The sequence below is a fragment of the Cyprinus carpio genome, chromosome B14 (genome assembly GCF_018340385.1).
Source record: "Cyprinus carpio isolate SPL01 chromosome B14, ASM1834038v1, whole genome shotgun sequence".
Classification (NCBI taxonomy): domain Eukaryota; kingdom Metazoa; phylum Chordata; class Actinopteri; order Cypriniformes; family Cyprinidae; genus Cyprinus; species Cyprinus carpio.
Window position 1 is genome coordinate 7,167,639 of NC_056610.1, and position 25,133 is coordinate 7,192,771.

General features: G+C 39.6%; 5 protein-coding genes and 1 pseudogene across 5 annotated transcripts; all 6 read right to left on the reverse strand.

Moving 5' to 3' along the window:
• Positions 1 to 1,054: 1,054 nt before the first annotated feature.
• On the reverse strand, positions 1,055 to 2,773 carry LOC109101876 (protocadherin alpha-3-like). Its single transcript, XM_042737714.1, has one exon. The coding sequence runs from the start codon at positions 2,771 to 2,773 to the stop codon at positions 1,055 to 1,057; it is 1,719 nt and encodes a 572-aa protein (XP_042593648.1).
• Positions 2,774 to 3,112: 339 nt separating this feature from the next.
• LOC109101877 lies at positions 3,113 to 7,031 on the reverse strand (annotated as a pseudogene).
• Positions 7,032 to 7,182: 151 nt separating this feature from the next.
• Positions 7,183 to 10,054, reverse strand: LOC109101882 (protocadherin alpha-3-like). Its single transcript, XM_042737889.1, has one exon. The coding sequence runs from the start codon at positions 9,592 to 9,594 to the stop codon at positions 7,198 to 7,200; it is 2,397 nt and encodes a 798-aa protein (XP_042593823.1). The 5' UTR covers positions 9,595 to 10,054; the 3' UTR covers positions 7,183 to 7,197.
• A 4,282-nt stretch (positions 10,055 to 14,336) lies between these two features.
• On the reverse strand, positions 14,337 to 17,288 carry LOC122139587 (protocadherin alpha-3-like). The gene has a single exon (XM_042737891.1). It carries the CDS (start codon positions 16,728 to 16,730, stop codon positions 14,337 to 14,339), a length of 2,394 nt encoding a protein of 797 aa, XP_042593825.1. The 5' UTR covers positions 16,731 to 17,288.
• A 498-nt stretch (positions 17,289 to 17,786) lies between these two features.
• Positions 17,787 to 20,722, reverse strand: LOC109075528 (protocadherin alpha-3-like). The gene has a single exon (XM_042737890.1). It carries the CDS (start codon positions 20,178 to 20,180, stop codon positions 17,787 to 17,789), a length of 2,394 nt encoding a protein of 797 aa, XP_042593824.1. The 5' UTR covers positions 20,181 to 20,722.
• Positions 20,723 to 21,168: 446 nt separating this feature from the next.
• On the reverse strand, positions 21,169 to 24,426 carry LOC109101886 (protocadherin alpha-3-like). The gene has a single exon (XM_042737892.1). The coding sequence runs from the start codon at positions 23,560 to 23,562 to the stop codon at positions 21,169 to 21,171; it is 2,394 nt and encodes a 797-aa protein (XP_042593826.1). The 5' UTR covers positions 23,563 to 24,426.
• Between the last annotated feature and the right edge of the window lie 707 nt (positions 24,427 to 25,133).

The following is a 25,133-nucleotide window of genomic DNA, read 5'->3' on the forward strand; positions in this document are numbered from 1 at the left end:
CATGTTCAGACCTAGAAACAAACGTAGTATTCTCTGCAAAATACAAGTGGCCAGAACTGGGGAAAAAAGCAATAAAGTAAAAATAAATAAAAATAACAATAAAATAACAGCTATAGTACAGTTTGGCCAAACATAAAATGTGGTATTCCATATAGGTACCATAAAAATACTGCTCAGTTCAGCACACTGTTGCTGGACAGATTCAACCCATGCTTATCAGTGTGTTTCAGCACCACGGAGAGCTCTCGGTCTCAGGCAACCTAAAAAGGCCCGTGATTCTGCAGAGGTGTCAAGAACTCAATACAAGACTTGGAACTACGTAAAAGCACACACGGAAACTTCAGGGGAAAAACTATATTTTAACTGGACAAATAGAGGCCCCCTAGAAAGGCTTACCTTTTCATTTTTAGGAAGGGTTTGTGTTCTGGTAAAAGTGTCTCCTCCATTAATACTGATCAGTTCTGCATCTGCAGGCGGAAATGGTGCAGGGAAAACCACTACGTCACTCTTCAGTGTGTCGGAGCTAAACACACGTCATACTGCTGAGCAGATTTGGAGTAAGACCAGCTCCCGTCAGGGTGAGTGGTGATCATCGGGGCGCTGTACCTGCCCAAACTGCTGTCTGTCCTGTGGCATTTTACAGCTATTAAACTGATGAGGCCCAGGAAAAAGATGACGGACACGCACACAATGGCGATCAGCAAATACAGATTTAAATCCGAAACTCTCCTCCTTTATCGGCGCGTGTCTGAATGGAGTCTTGACGTCACCTGCGCTTTCAACAACCACAACATCAATAGACACAGTCGCTGACAGTGAGGGCTCTCCGTTATCACAAACCAAAATGACCAGCGGGTGAGTTTTCAGGTCATTGTCACTCATTCTCCTCTTTGTCCTGATCTCCCCGCTGCTGGTTCCGATTCGGAACAGATTGTTTCCTTTGGGTTCAGAGATGTGGTAAGACAGCAGCGCATTGTAACCAGAATCTGCATCTACAGCCCTGATCTTGGCCACAAAGTAGCCCGCATCAGCAGAATAGGGAATGTTCTCTGTGTTAACGGAACCGAGCTCGGAATAGGGCGCGAGAACCGGCGGGACTGTTGTCATTCTCATCCAGGATAAAAACATTGACAGTCACGTTACTGCTGAGCGGAGGAACACCAGAGTCTGTGGCCTGAACTTTGAACTGAAATGTTTTTGTCTCCTCATAGTTAAATGACTGTAAACTGTGTATATCCCCACTATCAGGGTTTATACTAACAGCAGAATATGTATTTCCAGATTTATGAAGTGGTTTCAATAATCCATAAGTAATTTTGGAATTTTCATCTAAATCTGGATCAACAGCTGAAATAGTGTAAATGATTTGGCCTTTAGGGCCATTTTCTTTTACGAAGATATTTATGACAGGATTTGGGAAACATGGCGGATTGTCATTAACATCAGATACATATACTGTAAAAACACGAGTGGCAGAAAGAGGCGGGGTCCCTTCATCTGACGCCATGATTGTGACATTATATCGATCAACATGCTCTCTATTCAACGGCCCATCCACTACAAGAGAATAATAGTTTTTATACGACGACTGTAATTTAAAAGGAACATCACCTACCACTTTCCCATGCGTATTCCCATTCTTTCCCGAGTCTTTGTCCGATATCGTTATCAACGCAACCGTTGTTTCTTTTTTAGCATCCTCCCTTACTGTGTTCACTTGTGACATTAATGATATTTCTGGCTCATTGTCGTTTAAATCCAAAACCTCTACTAATATTTTACAGTGCGCGGATCGCGGACTCGACCCTTTGTCTTTAGCCTGAGCATGAATCTCGTATGCATTGTGTTGCTCAAAATCCACACTGCCCTGCACTGAAATCACGCCGGTGGAAGAGTCCATTTTAAAAACGCTATTTGCTTTGTCATCGCTGTCTTGGTGCACTAAAGAATAAACAATTTCACTATTCACACCCTCATCTACATCAGTGGCATTTAGATTTATGACTAATGTTCCCACTGGTGCATTTTCAACAAGTTGCACTTTGTAAAGAGCATTACCAAACACTGGTGCGTTATCATTCACATCTTGCACATTTATGACTATCTGCATTGTACCTGATTTGGGAGGTTTTCCTCCGTCTACAGCAGTCAGTGTGAGCTGGATCACAGGCTGTTTTTCTCGATCTAAAGCTTTCTGCAATACTAACTCAGACGACACGCTCTGCTTTCCTCCGCTTTGTACATCCAGAGAAAAGTGTTCGTTTGGACTCAGCTTGTAGCTTTTAACCGAGTTCGCTCCTACATCAGGGTCCGACGCTCTAGGCAGCTGAAATCGGTCTCCAACAAAGGACAATTCTGAAATATGAAATTGCTTAGAATTCATACGAAACGACGGAGCATTGTCATTAATGTCTAAAATGTTTATCTCAATGCGAAACAGGTTTAACGGATTATCAACAATGGCTTCTAAATTCACTGAACATTGCGGTGAGGCTGGACAAAATTCCTCCCTGTCGATCCTTTCGCTGACAAACAGAACACCGGTTTTCAAATTGACATCAAAATATGTCCTTCCCAAAACTGCGGGGATATGAAATCCGCGTGATTCCAGTTCTTGGACATTCAAATTAAGATCCTTTGCGACATTTCCAACAAACGTCCCCGTGTTCACCTCCTCTGAAATGGAATATGCGATCTGGGCTGAAGCTATAGACAGCAAGCGCAGCAAAACCTGACAAAAAACGGTCCCACCAAGAAGAATTATACGAGCCATTGCGCATTTATTTAGTCAATATTAATAAAACAGGTGCCATTCTTTGGTTAAATTATCCTATATGCCAATTCGTTTTAATGCTTACAGCCATAAAGACGAAACAGAACAAAGGGCATAAGCGCGCGATCAAATGATATTGAGGAGGAGCCAATGTGGGCGCTCACAAAAGTTGCAAAACACTTCAATACTGACACCAAGTGGCTTCGAAAAGAAAACTATAACATGACAGTATCAGTTAAAACATTACTTTTCTCATTATCTGTACATTTTAGAAATATGGCAAAACATTGTTTTGTTATTTTTCGAATTTGACAATTGTGTCTGGGGAAAAAAAATGCTTTATATGTTATGTCTTACCTTTTCTTTATTAGGAAGTGTTTGTGTTCTGGTAAAAGTGTCTCCTCCATTAATACTGATTAGTTCCGCATCTGCAGGAGGAAATTGCGCAGGGAAAACCACTACGTCACTCTTCAGTGTGTCGGAACTAAAACACACGTCATACTGCTGAGCAGATTTGGAGTAAGACCAGCTCCCGTCAGGGTGAGTGGTGATCATCGGGGCGCTGTACCTGCCCAAACTGCTGTCTGTCCTGTGGCATTTTACAGCTATCAAACTGATGAGACTCAGGAAAAAGATGACGGACACGCACACAATGGCGATCAGCAAATACAGATTTAAATCAGAGAAACTCTCATCCTTTATCGGCGCGTGTCTGAATGGAGTCTTGACGTCACCTGCGCTTTCAACAACCACAACATCAATAGACACAGTCGCTGACAGTGAGCGCTCTCCGTTATCACAAACCAAAATGACCAGCGGGTGAGTTTTCAGGTCATTGTCACTCATTCTCCTCTTAGTCCTGATCTCCCCGCTGCTGGTTCCGATTCGGAACAGATTGTTTGCTTTGGGTTCAGAGATGTGGTAAGACAGCAGCGCATTGTAACCAGAATCTGCATCTACAGCCCTGATCTTGGCCACAAAGTAGCCCGCGTCAGCAGAATAAGGAATGTTCTCTGTGTTAACGGAACCGAGCTCGGAATAGGGCGCGAGAATCCCGGGACTGTTGTCATTCTCATCCAGGATAAAAACATTGACAGTCACGTTACTGCTGAGCGGAGGAACACCAGAGTCTGTGGCCTGAACTTTGAACTCAAACGTTTTTATCTCCTCATAGTTAAACGACTGTAAACTGTGTATATCTCCACTCTCAGAGTTTATGTTGATCATGGATGTTACTGGGCCGCTTTTTAGCTTTCTAGTAAAGAATATGTTATCCGAGCATTATCACCTACATCAAGATCAAAAGCAGATACTGTGTGAATAACAGCTCCAATCTGACTGTTCTCTTTCACATAAACATTAATGACGGGTTCTGGAAGCTGGGGCGCGTTGTCATTCACATCAGAAACGTGTACAGTAATGACACTGGTGCTAGAGAGAGGCGGAGACCCTTCATCAGTAGCTGTGATAGTCACGTTATACTCGGACGCGCGCTCTCTGTCTAAAGGCCCATTAACAACTAAAGTATAATAATTCTTGTACGAGTTCTGAACTTTAAAAGGAGCAGAGCCATGAATGTTTAAGGTTACCTGTCCGTTTTTGCCAGCATCACTATCAGTTACAGTTATCATTCCAACCATTGTGTCAATCGGAGCATCTTCTTTAACAGCGCTCACTAAAGACGTCACAGATATCTCTGGTATGTTGTCATTGACATCCTCGACCTCGACCAATACTTTACAGTGTGCTCCTCTCGGGTTATTACTTTTATCTTTTGCTTGTACTCGAAGTTCAATTGCATTTTTCTGCTCATAATCTATATCTTTTTTTACTGTAATTTCACCTGTTTCTGGATTTATCAAAAATGCATCTACATTTTTATCGTTGTGGTTGACAATTGCATACATTATCTCACCGTTTACGCCCTCATCTAAATCAACAGCTTGAACCGTTATCACATGAGCACCAGGCGCTGCATTCTCAGTAATTTTAGCTTTGTACAAAGACTTACTGAAAACAGGAATATTATCGTTAACATCAATAACCTTAACTATAACTTCTGTTGTACCAGATTTGGGAGGTTTTCCTCCGTCTAGAGCTGTCAGTGTAAGGTGAATTACAGCTTGCTTTTCTCGATCTAAAGCTTTCTGCAATACTAATTCAGCAGACACACTCTGATCTCCTCCGCTCTGTACATCTAGAGAGAAGTGTTCATTTGGACTCAGCTTGTAGCTCTTTAATGAGTTACTGCCCACATCTGCGTCAAACGCGCTCTGCAATGGAAATCTCTCCCCTGAAATAGTTGATTCGGAAATATTCAGATGTGTGACTGATGTCCGAAATACGGGTGCATTATCATTAATGTCAACAACATTTATTTCAAATCGGTAAATATTCAATGGTGAGCTAATCATGGCTTCTAAAGGCAGAGAACATTTAATATTCTGCTCGCAAATCTCTTCTCGATCAATTCTCTCTCTGACGTGGAGAATTCCAGTTTTAGTATTAACATCGAAATACCTCTTGTTCGGTCCAGGAACAATATGAAACCCTCGAACCTCAAGGTCCTGAATATTCAGATTAAAATCCTTCACCAAATTCCCAACTGTAGTGCCTGTGTTTGCTTCCTCCGACACTGAATACACCAGCTGTCCGCCCGCTATATTCCAAAGCCAACACAGAATGTACACATAATTCCAAACCCGAAATCTTGATTGCCCTTTGGATGCCATTGCGTCTAAATCTTCTGAATATGCCAAAATCATAAAAATCCGACAGCATAGCTGAGGAAATATTCACACGAAATCACGCACTACAGCAGCTTCCAGACACAATGGCGAATTCTGAACAAAGCCTCTCTGCTCCAAAAGCTACACATTGAGGCGGAGCTTAGTGGAGTCAGGAAAATTCTCGAGTAAAATGAAAGGCTAGTGACATCGTGCGGACATCGGCAAACTCCACTGTTTCTAAATAAAATATTTTGATATGATTAAGCCTTCGGTTAAAGGAGCATAAAATTAAAATAAATTTGATAATGCCTAGAATGGAAGAAGTGTCCACATCATACTGGCAATAATCAGAACAGTGGCATTGAAATGACACACTTTACAAGACAATTTAATAACTGGGAAAAAAGTACAAGACAGGTTAAGAGGACCCGAAACGGACTTATAATACTTCTTTTAGTGCAGGGTTTGTTAAACCTTTTTTTTTTTGGTCAGCCAAAAACCTTTGCCTTTGGCTTAAATTATTTAGTTAAAGTACCACCTGTTATTTTAAATAAATATTTCAATAATTTAATCGCACAATTTTTTATTTATTTATTTATTTATTTATTTTTGCATGTTTGTTTCAAAAACCTTGCTTTTACCGTTTCAAAGTTTTTATCAAGATTCGTTTACATAGACATTGTTATTAGAGCTATAAAATGGCATGACAATTTCATCCCGATTATACAGTATACAAAATGACCAGAGTTATCAATATTATTACTGTATTGTAAAAAAAAAAAAAAAAAAAAAAAAAAAAAAGAAAAAGTCCTGGAAATGTTCAAGTACTCTCTCTCTCTCACACACACACAAATTAATTTGAAATCACCAGATTTTGAACAAATCAAAAATAATGGTTGGGTAACATACAGCATAACATATCTACTAACATGTATCACATGTTTAAATAAAATTTTGACAAAAGTTTTATAAAATGATACACCTCACATTTCAGCCTTTATTTATTTATTTATTTATTGGTCCAAATGAAACATTATAGAGTTTTTATCTGCTTCATAAAAATTCTACATAGGCTACTTTATTATTATAGCGTTTTAGACATTTTTAGAAGGCAAATTAGTTTGTTTTCCATCTACCAATTAAGATTTACCACAAATTGTTGGTCCAGGTTTCGCATTGGTCTGAACAAAAACAACAGACAGGCTGAATAAAAGCTTAAATCTACTGTTTGACAGCAGGTGCTTATGAAACAGAAGAAATAGCGCTGTTTTCACGGTAAACAAAGCACCGCTGCGGTCATAAACACTGCTTTATTACACATTTCAACCTTATATTTTATATTTCAAAATAATGAGTATTTTTAAATGTATGATTTAATTCTAATTTAATTAATTTAAATTTTACATTTTAAATAATTTTTAATTTTCATCAACTCACGAACCCACTGAAAGAACAGTAGAAAAGAACATATGCGTTTTCAGCACCATGGACAGAGTATGTCGGTGCAAAATTAGATAAAACTGCAGTTAAAACCATTGTGCAACAAGCGTAGATTAACGTAGGGAGAAATAAGGTAAAACTTATTCTTATTTTCCCTCAAACCTGATATAAAATCACCTGAATTAACTAGGCCTATATAGAGCACGAAAATTCAAAGTAGAAACACCAGCTCTAATTAAAGCGCTTTCTTCACTTTTAATACAAATATCTTACCTTTTCTTTATTAGGAAGTGTTTGTGTTCTGGTAAAAGTGTCTCCTCCATTAATACTGATCAGTTCTGCATCTGCAGGAGGAAATGGCGCAGGGAAAACCACTACGTCACTCTTCAGTGTGTCGGAGCTAAAACACACGTCATACTGATGAGCAGATTTGGAGTAAGACCAGCTCCCGTCAGGGTGAGTGGTGATCATCGGGGCGCTGTACCTGCCCAAACTGCTGTCTGTCCTGTGGCATTTTGCAGCTATCAAACTGATGAGGCTCATGAAAAAGATGACGGACACGCACACAATGGCGATCAGCAAATACAGATTTAAATCCGAGAAACTCTCCTCCTTCATCGGCGCGTGTCTGAATGGAGTCTTGACGTCACCTGCGCTTTCAACAACCACAACATCAATAGACACAGTCACTGACAGTGAGGGCTCTCCGTTATCACAAACCAAAATGACCAGCGGGTGAGTTTTCAGGTCATTGTCACTCATTCTCCTCTTAGTCCTGATCTCCCCGCTGCTGGTTCCGATTCGGAACAGATTGTTTCCTTTGGGTTCAGAGATGTGGTAAGACAGCAGCGCATTGTAACCAGAATCTGCATCTACAGCCCTGATCTTGGCCACAAAGTAGCCCGCATCAGCAGAATAGGGAATGTTCTCTGTGTTAACGGAACCGAGCTCGGAATAGGGCGCGAGAATCCCGGGACTGTTGTCATTCTCATCCAGGATAAAAACATTGACAGTCACGTTACTGCTGAGCGGAGGAACACCAGAGTCTGTGGCCTGAACTTTGAACTCAAACGTTTGTATCTCCTCATAGTTAAACGACTGTAAACTGTGTATATCTCCACTATCAGAATTTATATTGACCATGGATGTTACCGGGCGTTTTTTCGAGCTTTCTAGTAAAGAATATGTTATCCGAGCATTATCACCTACATCAGGATCAAAAGCAGATACTGTATGAATAACAGCTCCAATCTGACTGTTTTCTTTCACATAAACATTAATGACGGGCTCTGAAAAGCGCGGTGCGTTGTCATTCACATCAGAAACGTGTACAGTGATGACACTGGTGCTAGAGAGAGGTGGAGACCCTTCATCAGTAGCTGTGATAGTCACGTTATACTCAGACGCGCGCTCTCTGTCTAAAGGCCCATTAACAACTAAAGTATAATAATTCTTGTACGAGTTCTGAACTTTAAAAGGAGCAGAGCCATGAATCTTCAAAGTTACCTGTCCGTTTTTGCCAGCATCACTATCAGTTATAGTTATCATTCCAACCATTGTGTCAATCGGAGCATCTTCTTTAACAGCGTTCACTAAAGACGTCACAGATATCTCTGGTATGTTGTCATTGACATCCACGACCTCGACCAATACTTTACAGTGTGCAGCCCTCGGGTTATAACCTCTATCTTTTGCTTGTATTCGGAGTTCTATTGCAGTACTCTGCTCATAATCAACGTCTTTTTGCACAGTAATTTCACCTGTTTCAGGGTTTATCGAAAACGCATTTACATTTTTGTCATTGTCGTGGTTGACAACTGCATAAATTATATCACCGTTTACGCCCTCATCTAAATCAACAGCTTGAACAGTTATAACGTGAGTACCAGGCGCCGCATTCTCATTGATTCGAGCTTTATACAAAGACTTACTGAAAACAGGAATATTATCGTTAATATCCACAACATTAACAACAATCTGCATTGTACCGGATTTCGGTGGTTTTCCTCCGTCTACAGCGGTCAGAGTGAGATCGATCACAGGCTGTTTCTCACGATCTAAAGCTTTCTGTAGCACCAATTCAGCAGACACACTCTGATCTCCTCCGCTCTGAACATCGAGAGAAAAGTGTTCATTCGGACTCAGTTTGTAGTTCTTTACCGAATTAACTCCAACATCAGCATCAAATGCTCTGTTTAAAGGAAACCTCTCCCCCGGAAAAGCTGATTCACTGACATTCAAATTTGTTATTGATGTCCGAAATGCTGGTGCATTGTCATTAATGTCAACAACATATATTTCAAATCGGTAAATATTCAATGGTGAGCTAATCATGGCTTCTAAAGGCAGAGAGCATTTAATATTCTGCTCGCAAATCTCTTCTCGATCAATTCTCTCTCTGACGTGGAGAATTCCAGTTTTAGTATTAACATCGAAATACCTCTTGTTCGGTCCAGGAACAATATGAAACCCTCGAACCTCAAGGTCCGGAATATTCAGATTTAAATCCTTCACCAAATTCCCAACTGTAGTGCCTGTGTTTGCTTCCTCCGACACTGAATACACCAGCTGTCCGCCCGCTATATTCCAAAGCCAACATAGAATGTACACATAATTCCAAACCCGAAATCTTGATTGCCCTTTGGATGCCATTGTCTCAATCTTCTGAATTTGCCAAAATCATAAAATTCTGACAGCATAGTATCTGAGCAAATGTTCAAAAGAAATCACGCACTACAGCAGCTTCCAGACACAATGGCGAATTCTGAACAAAGCCCCTCTGCTCCGGAAGCTACAAAATGAGGCGGAGCTTAGTGGAGTCAGGAAAATTCTCGAGTAAAATGAAAGATTAGTGACATCATGCGGACATCTGCAAACTACACTATTTCTAATTGAAATATTTTGATATGATTAATTTTTCGGTTATAGGAGCATAAATTTAAAATATATTTGATAAAGTCTAGAATGAAGGAAGTGTCCACATCATACTGGCTATCTGCTCATAATATAAATAAAAAAAACAAAAACAATAATCACACACTTAACAACAACAACAACAACAACAATAATAATAAGTACAAAACATTAAGAACACCTGAAACGGACATATATTACTTCTTTCTTTTTTTTTTTTTTTTTTGCCAGCCGAACACCTTTGGCTTAAATTATTTACTTAAAGTAGCCCCTTTCATTTTAAGTAACTATTTTAATAACTTAATGCCATTTTTTTGTCTATTTCAAAAATATTTATTTTTAACCGTTTTAAGTTTTTATTAACAATAAAGCAGACTTGACTTGACTTTATCAGTTAGTTTACTTAGTTATTTTTATTAGAGATAGAAAATGGCACGAAAAATTCATCACGATTACAGTGACCAAAATGATCAGAGTTATCAATAGAATTACTGGATTATTAAAATGTGCTGGAAATGTTCAAGTAGTACTCATACAGACACAGACATTTACAGAAACAGATTTTCAACAAATAAACAAATATTGGTTTGGTGACTTGCAGCATAACATAAACAGAGCAGCGCTGCGATCATATACACTATTTCATTACACAATTCAAACCTATATTTTTATTTAAAAATTATTTGTTTATTTACATTTTATTTAAATAATGTTTTTTTTTTTTTTTTTTTTTTTTTTTTTTTTTTAATTAATGCAACAACACAACGATCAACACACGAACCCCCTGAATGAAAAGCAGATACGAAAATGTGCGTTTTCAGCACCATGGACAGAATATGTCGGTCCGAAAGAAGATAAAACTGAAGTTTAAACTTTCGTGCTAAGAGAGTAGATTAATTTAGGGAGAAATAAGCAAGAATAAGCAAGCATCTGAATAAGCAAAACTGAGCACGAAAAATTCTAAGTAGAAAGAGAAGCTTTAATTAAAGCGCTTTCTTGTTATATAAATCTCTTACCTTTTCTTTATTAGGAAGTGTTTGTGTTCTGGTAAAAGTATCTCCTCCGTTAATACTGATCAGTTCTGCATCTGCAGGCGGAAATGGCGCAGGGAAAACCACTACGTCACTCTTCAGTGTGTCGGAGCTAAAACACACGTCATACTGCTGAGCAGATTTGGAGTAAGACCAGCTCCCGTCAGGGTGAGTGGTGATCATCGGGGCGCTGTACCTGCCCAAACTGCTGTCTGTCCTGTGGCATTTTACAGCTATCAAACTGATGAGGCTCAGGAAAAAGATGACGGACACGCACACAATGGCGATCAGCAAATACAGATTTAAATCCGAGAAACTCTCCTCCTTTATCGGCGCGTGTCTGAATGGAGTCTTGACGTCACCTGCACTTTCAACAACCACAACATCAATAGACACAGTCGCTGACAGTGAGGGCTCTCCGTTATCACAAACCAAAATGACCAGCGGGTGAGTTTTCAGGTCATTGTCACTCATTCTCCTCTTAGTCCTGATCTCCCCGCTGCTGGTTCCGATTCGGAACAGATTGTTTCCTTTGGGTTCAGAGATGTGGTAAGACAGCAGCGCATTGTAACCAGAATCTGCATCTACAGCCCTGATCTTGGCCACAAAGTAGCCCGCGTCAGCAGAATAAGGAATGTTCTCTGTGTTAACGGAACCGAGCTCGGAATAGGGCGCGAGAACCCCGGGACTGTTGTCATTCTCATCCAGGATAAAAACATTGACAGTCACGTTACTGCTGAGCGGAGGAACACCAGAGTCTGTGGCCTGAACTTTAAACTCAAATGTTTTTATCTCCTCATAGTTAAACGACTGTAAACTGTTTATATCTCCACTATCAGAGTTTATGTTGATCATGGAAGTTACTGGGCCGCTTTTCGAGCTTTCTAGTAAAGAATATGTTATCCGAGCATTATCACCTACGTCAGGATCAAAAGCAGATACTGTGTGAATAACAGCTCCAATCTGACTGTTCTCTTTCACATAAACATTAATGACGGGTTCAGAAAAGCGCGGCGCGTTGTCATTCACATCAGAAACGTGTACAGTAATGACACTGGTGCTAGAGAGAGGCGGAGTCCCTTCATCAGTAGCTGTGATAGTCACGTTATACTCAGACGCGCGCTCTCTGTCTAGAGGTCCATACACCACTAGAGAATAATAATTTTTGTAATTCGTCTCAAGTTTAAAAGGCACTTTGTTGGACACAATGCAATTAACCATACCGTTTTTGCCGCCGTCCCTGTCAATCACTGACACGAGAGCGACAGCGGTCCCAAAACTGGCGTCCTCTTTCACTGTACTGAGGAGTGACGTCACGGTTATCTCTGGCTCATTGTCGTTAATATCCAGAACCTCCACCAGGACTTTGCAGTGCGTGGACATTGGAGGCTGTCCTTTATCACTGGCCTGTGCACGGATCTCAAAAGCATTGTTCTCCTCAAAATCTATATTGCCTTTAACTGTGATAACACCAGTATTTGGGTCGATATCAAAAATCTGCAGGATTTGATTCTGATCTCTTTTAATTATAGAATAAACAATATCACTATTACTACCTTCATCCAGATCTGTAGAATTTAACGTCGCAATTGCTGTTCCGATGGGCACATTTTCTAAAACGGTTGTTTTATATAAGGGCTTACTAAAAGCAGGAGTATTATCGTTAATATCTAAAACTTTAACAATTATTAAAGATGTTCCTGATTTAGAGGGTGTTCCTCCGTCTACAGCGGTTAGTGTGAGCTGTATAACAGACTGTTTCTCTCTGTCTAAAGCTTTCTGCAGCATTAACTCAGGAGATACACTCTGATCTCCTCCTTTGTGTAGAGACAAAGAAAAATACTCGTTCGAGCTAAGCTTATAAGCATTTATCGAATTTTTTCCAACATCTGCGTCTGTAGCTTGATGGAGAGAGAACCTAACACTAGGCAGGGTGCTTTCTGCAATTTCTAACGTTTGTGATTTCTCGCTGAAAGACGGGGAATTATCGTTTACATCCACAATATTAATCTCTATTTGATAAAGCTTCAGTGGATTGCTGATTACCGCTTCTACACTGAGAGTACATTTAGGTGCTTTGGCACAAAGCTCCTCTCTGTCTATTCTTTCGCTCACATAAAGAAACCCAGTTTTTAGATTTACCTCGAAATATTTTTTCTTGAATCCTGTGACAATCTGAAACATGCGCGACTCCAGTTCCTGAACATTAAGGTTTAGATCCTTAGCGATATTTCCCACTGATGTTCCCGTATTCACCTCCTCTGAAACAGAATAAGAAAGCTGCCCTGACACCGCGTCCCAACAACACTCCAAAACAACGAGCACGATACAGGCCACAACAGATTTCCGTCTGTACGGCGAGAACATTATTACATCCATTGAATCCCGTGAAATGATCCACGAAATAAAAGACAGTATTCCGAGTTCATCAATGCAAATAAAGAAATATTAGACAATATTCCATTTTAGCGACGAGAAAACACAAGGCTTTCATACACTCTCTTATACGTCCAGTCTGTCTGAAACAAAGCCCTGTGAAATATCCTCCCCACTAAAACCGGGAGGGGCTTACAGACACGTACACAGTTCGACATTCAACGGGCTATAGTGACACCACGCGGATTTATGAATTAATATCAATAAAACCCCCTCAAATATCATAAAGAGATCATCATATACGATCGCAATTATTTGCTTTTTTAAACTACTACTATAATAAAATATTTAGATTTGTTTGTATGTGTGTGTGTGTGTGTGTGTGTGTCAAATATATGAGGGAATTTTCGTCATCAAAACAAACTATTTTTATTTGCATATTCTGTTTTCTTCTTTCATATCAAGAGATATTTTTAAAAGCGTTAACTAGATTTCATTACGAATAACATGAAGTTCTATAATATCCAATTCACTTATTCACTTATAAGGATGACTTTATAGAACTAAATAAAACTAATTCATACACTGGTAATAACAAATTAATTTAAAAATATGCGTATTACAATAATTCAGTTGTACATCATCGCAATCATTTCATATTTAAGCAAGTTTAATATATATATATATATATATATATATATATATATATATATATATATATATATATATATATATATATATATATATATATATATAGCAACAGGAAAAATAGAAATAGTTGCAGCGATGTACATCAAAAAAGACCACGACAAGTTCAGAACCACGGACAGCTCAACAAAAGCGCGAAATTTTGGTTTTACTATGTAATAATATATTAAGTCATTCCTATAAGTCTGTTTACTTCAGCAAAACAATATTAACCATTAAGCCACTTTTAACATTTTAAGTCTCAGAAATTAGTAATACAATTGTATTTCAATAAAAACTACTCAATGAAAAGAAACACTAGATATCCCACTAATTAAAAAAAAATAAAAAATAAAAAAAAAATAAAAGAATCGCAATGAAAATCTTTTAATTCCTTACCTTCTCTTTATTGGGAAGTGTTTGTGTTCTGGTAAAAGTGTCTCCTCCACTAATACTGATTAGTTCCGCATCTGCAGGCGGAAATGGCGAAGGGAAAACCACTACGTCACTCTTCAGTGTGTCGGCGCTAAAACACACGTCATACTGCTGAGCAGATTTGGAGTAAGACCAGCTCCCGTCAGGGTGAGTGGTGATCATCGGGGCGCTGTACCTGCCCACATTGCTGTCTGTCCTGTGGCATTTTACAGCTATCAAACTGATGAGGCTCAGGAAAAAGATGACGGACACGCACACAATGGCGATCAGCAAATACAGATTTAAATCAGAGAAACTCTCCTCCTTTATCGGCGCGTGTCTGAATGGAGTCTTGACGTCACCTGCGCTTTCAACAACCACAACATCAATAGACACAGTCGCTGACAGTGAGGGCTCTCCGTTATCACAAACCAAAATGACCAGCGGGTGAGTTTTCAGGTCATTGTCACTCATTCTCCTCTTAGTCCTGATCTCCCCGCTGCTGGTTCCGATTCGGAACAGATTGTTTCCTTTGGGTTCAGAGATGTGGTAAGACAGCAGCGCATTGTAACCAGAATCTGCATCTACAGCCCTGATCTTGGCCACAAAGTAGCCCGCATCAGCAGAATAGGGAATGTTCTCTGTGTTAACGGAACCGAGCTCGGAATAGGGCGCGAGAATCCCGGGACTGTTGTCATTCTCATCCAGGATAAAAACATTGACAGACACGTTACTGCTGAGCGGAGGAACACCAGAGTCTGTGGCCTGAACTTTGAACTCAAATGTTTTTATCTCTTCATAGTTAAACGACTGTAAACTGTGTATATCTCCCCTCTCAGAGTTTATGTTGATCATGGATGTTACTGGGCCGCTTTTCGAGCTTTCTAGTAAAGAATACGTTATCCGAGCATTATCAACTACGTCAGGATCAAAAGCAGATACTGTGTGAATAACAGCTCCAATCTGACTGTTCTCTCTCACATAAACATTAATTATGGGCTCTGGAAAGCGCGGCGCGTTGTCATTCACATCAGAAACGTGTACAGTGATGACACTGGTGCTAGAGAGAGGCGGAGACCCTTCATCAGTAGCTGTGATAGTCACGTTATACTCAGACGCGCGCTCTCTGTCTAGAGGTCCATACACCACTAGAGAATAATAATTTTTGTAATTCGTCTCAAGTTTAAAAGGCACTTTGTTGGACACAAGGCAATTAACCATACCGTTTTTGCCGCCGTCCCTGTCAATCACTGACACGAGAGCGACAGCGGTGCCAATACTGGCGTCCTCTTTCACTGTACTGAGGAGTGACGTCACGGTTATCTCTGGCTCATTGTCGTTAATATCCAGCACCTCCACCAGGACTTTGCAGTGCGTGGACACCGGAGGCTGTCCTTTATCACTGGCCTGTGCGCGGATCTCAAATGCATTGTTCTCCTCGAAATCTATATTGCCTTTAACTGTGATAACACCAGTATTCGGGTCAATTTGAAAAATATCTAAAATGTGATCTTGATCTGTCTCCCTAAGTGAGTAAACGATCTCACTATTTGTTCCCTCATCTTTGTCTGTTGCGTTTATAATTATTACCGTGGTACCAATTGGCAAGTTTTCAAGAAGATTAGCTTTATACAAGGGGCGACTAAATTCAGGTGCGTTATCATTAATATCTAACACTCTAATAATTATCTGCGACGTGCCTGATCTTGGTGGATTTCCTCCATCTGCACCGGTAAGCGTGAGCTGGATAACAGGCTGTTTCTCTCGGTCTAACGCTTTTTGCAGAACTAGCTCGGCAGAGACACTCTGCTCTCCTCCTTTGTGCACAGCTAAAGAAAAATACTCATTTTGGCTTAATTTATATGTGCTCACAGTATTTTTTCCTACATCCTTATCAGACGCATAAGAAAGAGGAAATTTTACGCCTGGTAAAGTGTTCTCGGCGACGTCTAAATACTGAGTTTTAGCACTAAAAGATGGGGCATTATCGTTTACATCCACAATATTAATTTCTATTTGATAAAGCTTCAGTGGATTGTTGATAACCGCTTCTACACTTAGTGTACATTTAGGTGCTTTGGCACAAAGCTCCTCTCTGTCTATTCTTTCGCTCACATAAAGAAACCCAGTTTTTAGATTTACCTCGAAATATTTTTTCTTGGATCCCGTGACAATTTGAAACATGCGCGACTCCAGTTCATGAACATTAAGGTTTAGATCCTTAGCGATATTTCCCACTGATGTTCCCGGATTCACCTCCTCTGAAATAGAATAAGAGAGCTGCCCTGACACCGCGTCCCAACAACACTCCAAAACAACGAGCACGATACAGGCCACAACAGATTTGCTTATGTACGACGAGAACATCGTTACATCCAGTGAATCCCGCTAAATGATCCACGAAATAGCAGACGGTATTCCGAGTTCATCAATGCAAATAAAGAAATATTAGACAATATTCCATTTTAGCGACGAGAAAGCACGAGGCCTTCATACACTCTCTTATACGTCCAGTCTGTCTGAAACAAAGCCCTGTGAAATCTCCTCCCCACTAAAACCGGGAGGGGCTTCCAGACACGGTACACAGTTCGCGATTCAACGGGCTATAGTGACACCACGCGGATTTATGAATTAAAATCCTTAAAAAACCCTCAAATATCATAAAGAGATCATCATAAACGATCGCAATTATTTGCCTTTTTAAACTACTACTATAATAACATATTTAGATTTGTTTGTATGTGTGTGTGTGTGTGTCAAATATATGAGGGAATTTTCGTCATCAAAAAAACTATTTTTATTTGCATATTATGTTTTCTTCTTTCATATCAAGAGATATTTTTAAAAGCGTTAACTAGATTTCACTACGAATAACATGAAGTTCTATAATATCCAATTCACTTATTCACTTATAAGGATGACTTAATAGAACTAAATAAAACTAATTTATACACTGGTAATAGCATAAATTAATTTAAAAATATGCGTATTACAATAATTCAGTTGTACATCATCGCAATCATTCCATATTTTAGCAAGTTTAATATATATATATATATATATATATATATATATATATATATAGATATATATATATATATATATAGCAACAGGAAAAATAGAAATAGTTGCAGCGATGTACATCAAAAAGTCCACGACAAGTTCAGAACCACGGACAGCTCCACAAAATCGCGAAATTTTGGTTTTACTATGTAATAATATATTAAGTCATTCCTATAAGTCTGTTTACTTCAGCAAAATAATATTAACCATTAAGCCACTTTTAACATTTTAAGTCTCAGAAATTAGTAATACAATTGTATTTTAATAAAAACTAGTCAATGAGAAGAAACACTAGATGTCCCACTAATTAAAAAAAAACAAAAAATAAAAAAAAAATAAAAGAATCGCAATGAAAATCTTTTAATCCCTTACCTTATCTTTATTGGGAAGTGTTTGTGTTCTGGTAAAAGTGTCTCCTCCATTAATACTGATCAGTTCTGCATCTGCAGGCGGAAATGGCGCAGGGAAAACCACTACGTCACTCTTCAGTGTGTCGGAGCTAAAACACACGTCATACTGCTGAGCAGATTTGGAGTAAGACCAGCTCCCGTCAGGGTGAGTGGTGATCATCGGGGCGCTGTACCTGCCCACATTGCTGTCTGTCCTGTGGCATTTTACAGCTATTAAACTGATGAGGCTCAGGAAAAAGATGACGGACACGCACACAATGGCGATCAGCAAATACAGATTTAAATCCGAGAAACTCTCCTCCTTTATCGGCGCGTGTCTGAATGGAGTCTTGACGTCACCTGCGGTTTCAACAACCACAACATCAATAGACACAGTCGCTGACAGTGAGGGCTCTCCGTTATCACAAACCAAAATGACCAGCGGGTGAGTTTTCAGGTCATTGTCACTCATTCTCCTCTTAGTCCTGATCTCCCCGCTGCTGGTTCCGATTCGGAACAGATTGTTTCCTTTGGGTTCAGAGATGTGGTAAGACAGCAGCGCATTGTAACCAGAATCTGCATCTACAGCCCTGATCTTGGCCACAAAGTATCCCGCATCAGCAGAATAGGGAATGTTCTCTGTGTTAACGGAACCGAGCTCGGAATAGGGCGCGAGAATCCCGGGACTGTTGTCATTCTCATCCAGGATAAAAACATTGACAGACACGTCACTGCTGAGCGGAGGAAGACCAGAGTCTTTGGCCTGAACTTTGAACTCAAACGTTTTTATCTCTTCATAGTTAAACGACTGTAAACTGTGTATATCTCCACTCTCAGAGTTTATGTTGATCATGGATGTTACTGGGCCGCTTTTCGAGCTTTCTAGTAAAGAATATGTTATCCGAGCATTATCACCTACATCAGGATCAAAAGCAGATACTGTATGAATAACAGCTCCAATCTGACTGTTCTCTTTCACATAAACATTAATGACGGGCTCTGGAAATCGCGGCGCGTTGTCATTCACATCAGAGACGTGTACAGTAATGACACTGGTGCTAGAGTGAGGTGGAGACCCTTCATCAGTAGCTGTGATAGTCACGTTATACTCAGACGCGCGCTCTCTGTCTAGAGGTCCATCCACCACTAGAGAATAATAATTTTTGTAATTCGTCTCAAGTTTAAAAGGCACTTTGTTGGACACAAGGCAATTAACCATACCGTTTGTGCCGCCGTCCCTGTCAATCACTGACACGAGAGCGACAGCGGTGCCAATACTGGCGTCCTCTTTCACTGTAGTGAGGAGTGACGTCACGGTTATCTCTGGCTCATTGTCGTTAATATCCAGCACCTCCACCAGGACTTTGCAGTGCGTGGACATTGGAGGCTGTCCTTTATCACTGGCCTGTGCGCGGATCTCAAATGCATTGTTCTCCTCGAAATCAATATTGCCTTTAACTGTGATAACACCCGTAATCGGGTCAATATCAAAAATCTGCAGAATTTTATTTTGATCTCTTTTAATTATAGAATAAACAATATCGCTATTAGTGCCTTCATCCAGGTCTGTCGCATTTAACACCACAATTGTCGTTCCAATAGCCACATTTTCAACAACAGTTGTTTTATACAATGACTTACTGAAAGCAGGAGCATTATCATTAATATCTAAAACTTTAATAATTATAAGAGATGTGCCTGTTTTAGAGGGTGTTCCTCCGTCTACAGCGGTTAGTGTGAGCTGTATAACAGACTGTTTCTCTCGATCTAAATATTTCTGCAGCACTAACTCAGCAGACACACTCTGATCTCCTCCTTTGTGCACAACTAATGAAAAATACTCGTTCGAGCTAAGTTTGTAAGTGTTTATCGAATTTTTCCCAACATCTGCGTCTGTAGCGTGATGTAGAGCGAATCTAACACTAGGCAGGGTGCTTTCCGCAATGTCTAGCGTTTGTGATTTCTCACTGAAAGATGGAGAATTGTCATTTACATCCAGAATATTTATTTGTATTTGATAAAGCTTCAGTGGATTGTTGATAACCGCTTCTACACTGAGAGTACATTTAGGTGCTTTGGCACAAAGCTCCTCTCTGTCTATTCTTTCGCTCACATAAAGAAACCCAGTTTTTAGATTTACCTCGAAATATTTTTTCTTGGATCCCGTGACAATCTGAAACATGCGCGACTCCAGTTCCTGAACATTAAGGTTTAGATCCTTAGCGATATTTCCCACTGATGTTCCCGGATTCACCTCCTCTGAAACAGAATAAGAGAGCTGCCCTGACACCGCGTCCCAACAACACTCCAAAACAACGAGCACGATACAGGCCACAACAGATTTCCGTCTGTACGACGAGAACATCGTTACATCCAGTGAATCCCGCGAAATGATCCACGAAATAGCAGACGGTATTAGGAGTTCATCAATGCAAATAAAGAAATATTAGACAATATTCCATTTTAGCGACGAGAAAACACGAGGCCTTCATACACTCTCTTATACGTCCAGTCTGTCTGAAACAAAGCCCTGTGAAATATCCTCCCCACTAAAACCGGGAGGGGCTTCCAGACACGGTACACAGTTCGAGATTCAACGGGCTATAGTGACACCACGCGGATTTATGAATTAATATCCTTTAAAAACCCCTCAAATATCATAAGGAGATCATTATACACGATTGCATTTATTTGTCATTTTTTAAACTAATACTATAATAAAATATTTAGATTTTTGTGTTGGTGGCATATTCGTCATTCATTTTGCATTTGCATATTCTGTTTTCATCTTTTATATCAATAGATATTTTTTAAAAGCCTTAACTAGATTTCACTACGAATAACATGAAGTTCTATAATATCCAATTCACTAATATTACTACAAGGATGACTTTATATAACTAAATAATAAAACTAATTAATACACAAGTACTATCATAAATACATTTTAAAAAGTATACGTACTCCAATTAATCAGTTGTACAGCATCGCTATACTTTCACATTTAAGCACGTTTTTATTTTTTATTTTTTTAGGATATAGCAACAGGAGAAACAGAAATAGTTGCAGCGATGTACATCAAAAAGACCACGACAAGTTCAGAACCACGGACAGCTCCACAAAAGCGCGAAATTTTGGTTTTACTACGTATTAATTAATTAAGTTATTCCTATAAGTCTGTTTACTTCAGCAAAACAATATTAACCATTAAGCCACTTTTAACATTTTAAATCTCAGAAGGTAGTAATACAATTGTATTTCAATGAAAACTAGTCAATGAGAAGAAAAACTAGATGTCCCACTAATTAAAAATAAATAAATAAATAAAAACAAAGAATCGTAATGAAAATCTTTTAATCCCTTACCTTCTCTTTATTGGGAAGTGTTTGTGTTCTGGTAAAAGTGTCTCCACCATTAATACTGATCAGTTCTGCATCTGCAGGCGGAAATGGCGAAGGGAAAACCACTACGTCACTCTTCAGTGTGTCGGCGCTAAAACACACATCATACTGCTGAGCAGATTTGGAGTAAGACCAGCTCCCGTCAGGGTGAGTGGTGATCATCGGGGCGCTGTACCTGCCCAAACTGCTGTCTGTCCTGTGGCATTTTACAGCTATCAAACTGATGAGGCTCAGGAAAAAGATGACGGACACGCACACAATGGCGATCAGCAAATACAGATTTAAATCAGAGAAACTCTCCTCCTTTATCGGCGCGTGTCTGAATGGAGTCTTGACGTCACCTGCGCTTTCAACAACCACAACATCAATAGACACAGTCGCTGACAGTGAGGGCTCTCCGTTATCACAAACCAAAATGACCAGCGGGTGAGTTTTCAGGTCATTGTCACTCATTCTCCTCTTAGTCCTGATCTCCCCGCTGCTGGTTCCGATTCGGAACAGATTGTTTCCTTTGGGTTCAGAGATGTGGTAAGACAGCAGCGCATTGTAACCAGAATCTGCATCTACGGCCCTGATCTTGGCCACAAAGTAGCCCGCATCAGCAGAATAGGGAATGTTCTCTGTGTTAACGGAACCGAGCTCGGAATAGGGCGCAAGAATCCCGGGACTGTTGTCATTCTCATCCAGGATAAAAACATTGACAGTCACGTTACTGCTGAGCGGGGGAACACCAGAGTCTGTGGCCTGAACTTTAAACTCAAATGTTTTTATCTCCTCATAGTTAAACGACTGCATGCTCTCGATCTCTCCTGTCAATGAGTTTACTTTAAGGAGCGCTGAAACAGGTGTACCAGTGACAGAGCTTTGCAGTAAAGAGTATGTTATATGTGCATTCTCCATGATATCCGCGTCATAGGCCGTCACTGTGCATATAATGGAGCCAACTTCGCTGTTTTCGCGCAGATATGCATAAACTACAGAATTTGGGAAGCGAGGCGCATTGTCATTCACATCAAAGACCTGCACTTGTATTACTTTAGTTCTGGACATTGGCGGTGACCCTTCGTCTTCAGCAATGACTGTAATGTTATACTCCGTGACGTTTTCCCGATCCAGCACGCCATCTAAAACCAATGAATAGTAGTTCTGAAAGGACGACTGTAATTTAAATGGATTGGAGCTGGCAAGGCGAACGCGCACTGCTCCGTTTTTACCCGAGTCTGGATCTGATACCGCCATTAGTGCAATTACTGTTCCCTTTCCCGCATTTTCCTCTACTGGGCTAAGAAGTGATGTTACACTCACATCGGGAGGGTTATCATTAATGTCTAGCACCTCTATTAAAAGCTTAGTATGACCTGACATAGTCACTTGACCTTTATCGGTGGCTTGAACTCTAATTTCAAAAGCGGTGTTCTCCTCATTATCAATATCACCCTTAATTCTGACATCTCCACTTTGGGCGTCAATTTCAAACTTCTCCAAAATATTTTGGGGTGTTCGATTTATAAAGGAGTAAACTATCTCCGCATTCAATCCTTCATCTAGATCTCGAGCTTGTAGTCTGGTTACTGTGGTGCCTTTTGGCGCGTGCTCGGCTATGGAGACTTTATATAATGGCTTATTAAAAACTGGAGCGTTGTCATTTGTATCTATCACATTAACTTCGATCATTACGGTTCCAGTCCTGGAAGGCGATCCGCCATCAACCGCAGTCACTGTGAACTCGAGTCGCGGAGTCTTCTCTCTGTCCAAAGCCTTCTGAAGCACTAACTCAGCGGAGATCGTCTTATCACTATGAGTTTGTACATCTAAAGTGAGATAATCATTAGATGTAAGCTTATAGGTTTTTACTGAATTTACTCCCATGTCTGCGTCATGCGCGCTCTCCAGTGGAAAGCGCACACCGGGCGCGGTACTTTCACTAACATTAATCACTACAGAGCTCATAGGAAACACTGGAGAGTTGTCATTAATATCAAGAATGTCTATTCTTACCCGGTAGAGCTGTAGTGGACCGTGCACTACGGCTTCCAGATTAACGAAGCATGAGATTACGCCTGCGCAAAGCTCCTCTCTATCGATCCTTTCGCTCACCTGTAAAGCGCCCGTCTCTATATTTACACTAAAATACTGCTTTTTAGAACCTGACACGATGCGAAAGCCCCTGGATTGCAGATTATTTATTGAAAGGTTAATGTCTTTAGCTATATTACCGACTATGGTTCCCTGTTTCACCTCCTCCGATACACTGTATGAGATCTGTCCGGTTACAGCCTCCAATAAATGACAGGTCAAAGCAAACGAGAAGCAGGCTAGTAAATGCCTCTGTGTAGATATAAACATGTTTGCTTATTTTTTTCTCCACAATAATTCCGAAAATTGGCATCAAAAATGGATGAAAGTTTAATACCAGTACAGTAAAGGATCCGTTTTGGGCTACCAAAGACAAAAGAAAACAGCCAAAAATCCCTTTTCAATCCTCAGGACAAACCCATAGCGACACTAAATCCAAAAGCATGGAAGTTTTGCATCCGTCAAAAATCCTCTAAAACAGTCCAAATCCGCATACAATATTCCATAAATGTCTAGATGGTTTTTCACATCTGAACCCTACGTTCTTTAGTGAAGAGGTTTAATACAAGAGATACATGAAGGAGAGGGTGAGAGAATCACAGAGAGCAAAGAGAGAGAGGGGGGCTGGTCATGATTGGGAGGAGGAGGAGAGACACGCCTTTAACACGGCTAGTGGAACAAGAGTGACACATAGTGGCCTCTACATTAACTGCAGTTTATGATTCACTAAAAGCTACAGGGGGGGTTGAAACACTTGAGCATTTGCACTGATATACAAGTATTAATTTGAGCAATTTGTACTTGATTCGGGTACTACTGAAACTAAATACGTTTTCTCTTATTTTATATTACCAAGACAAAATAATTTGTTTTGCTCTTTACAATTTAATGTAGACAATAGTTTGTGGTCTGATACCAAATTTCACCCTATTTTTCATAACTTTTACCAACAACAGTCAAATTAATTTCTGTGTAAAGATCTCACAATGGCCATGCATCCTTATAAAGACATTTTAATCACAACACACTCTAAGCAAAACATGTATAGCATTGCTGAACATAGTCTATGATCTATCTATTGACAATTTTTAAATTTAAACTATAAAACAGCCACTGCTGAGTCTGAATGTTTATATCAGGTTTCAGGATTTTCAGTTTTATATGTGAATTTCTAGAACCTTACATAAAACAAAATGTAATTAATTTAGACAACCATTTTGCAAGTAACTTGTGAAAAGCTGTCACTTTAGAAATTCTCCTCTCTCTTAATTTCATTTGTAAAGTCAAGACAAAGTTTACTGTTTACTTATAAATTCTCACAAATCAATTCAAATGTGGAAATTTTAAAGATAAGCACTTTTCTTGCATTTGTAAACTTGTGGTATTCTGTAACATTCTCTGTTAAACATTTGCTGAAGAACTAATGGCAGGAATAAAAATAAATACATAAATAATAAATAAATCACCTGGTAAATCAGTTAACCCTTTTAAATCTGATTTGTGTATTTTCTCCAACCAAAATATCAACAAACAGAATTACATAAATAAAAATGGTTTTCAAACAACCTTTGCCTACCACCTCGTTATGCCCCTAGTTCTACTACGCCAACTCCAACATTAAATAAATACAACATGATAAATAATATTTGTTAAGATTTCAATACTAGCGAATACAAGAAAGCTAATTTTTAAAGAGATTGCATTGCTGAGGAATCAGGTTTGATGACACTGACTTAAACAGCAGTAACTACTGTGTAGTAAACTTCACAGGTTATTTCTTCTAGAAGGAAAAAAAAAAAAAAAAAAAAAAAGTAGGTTTAGTTTTTATTATTAGTGTTGGG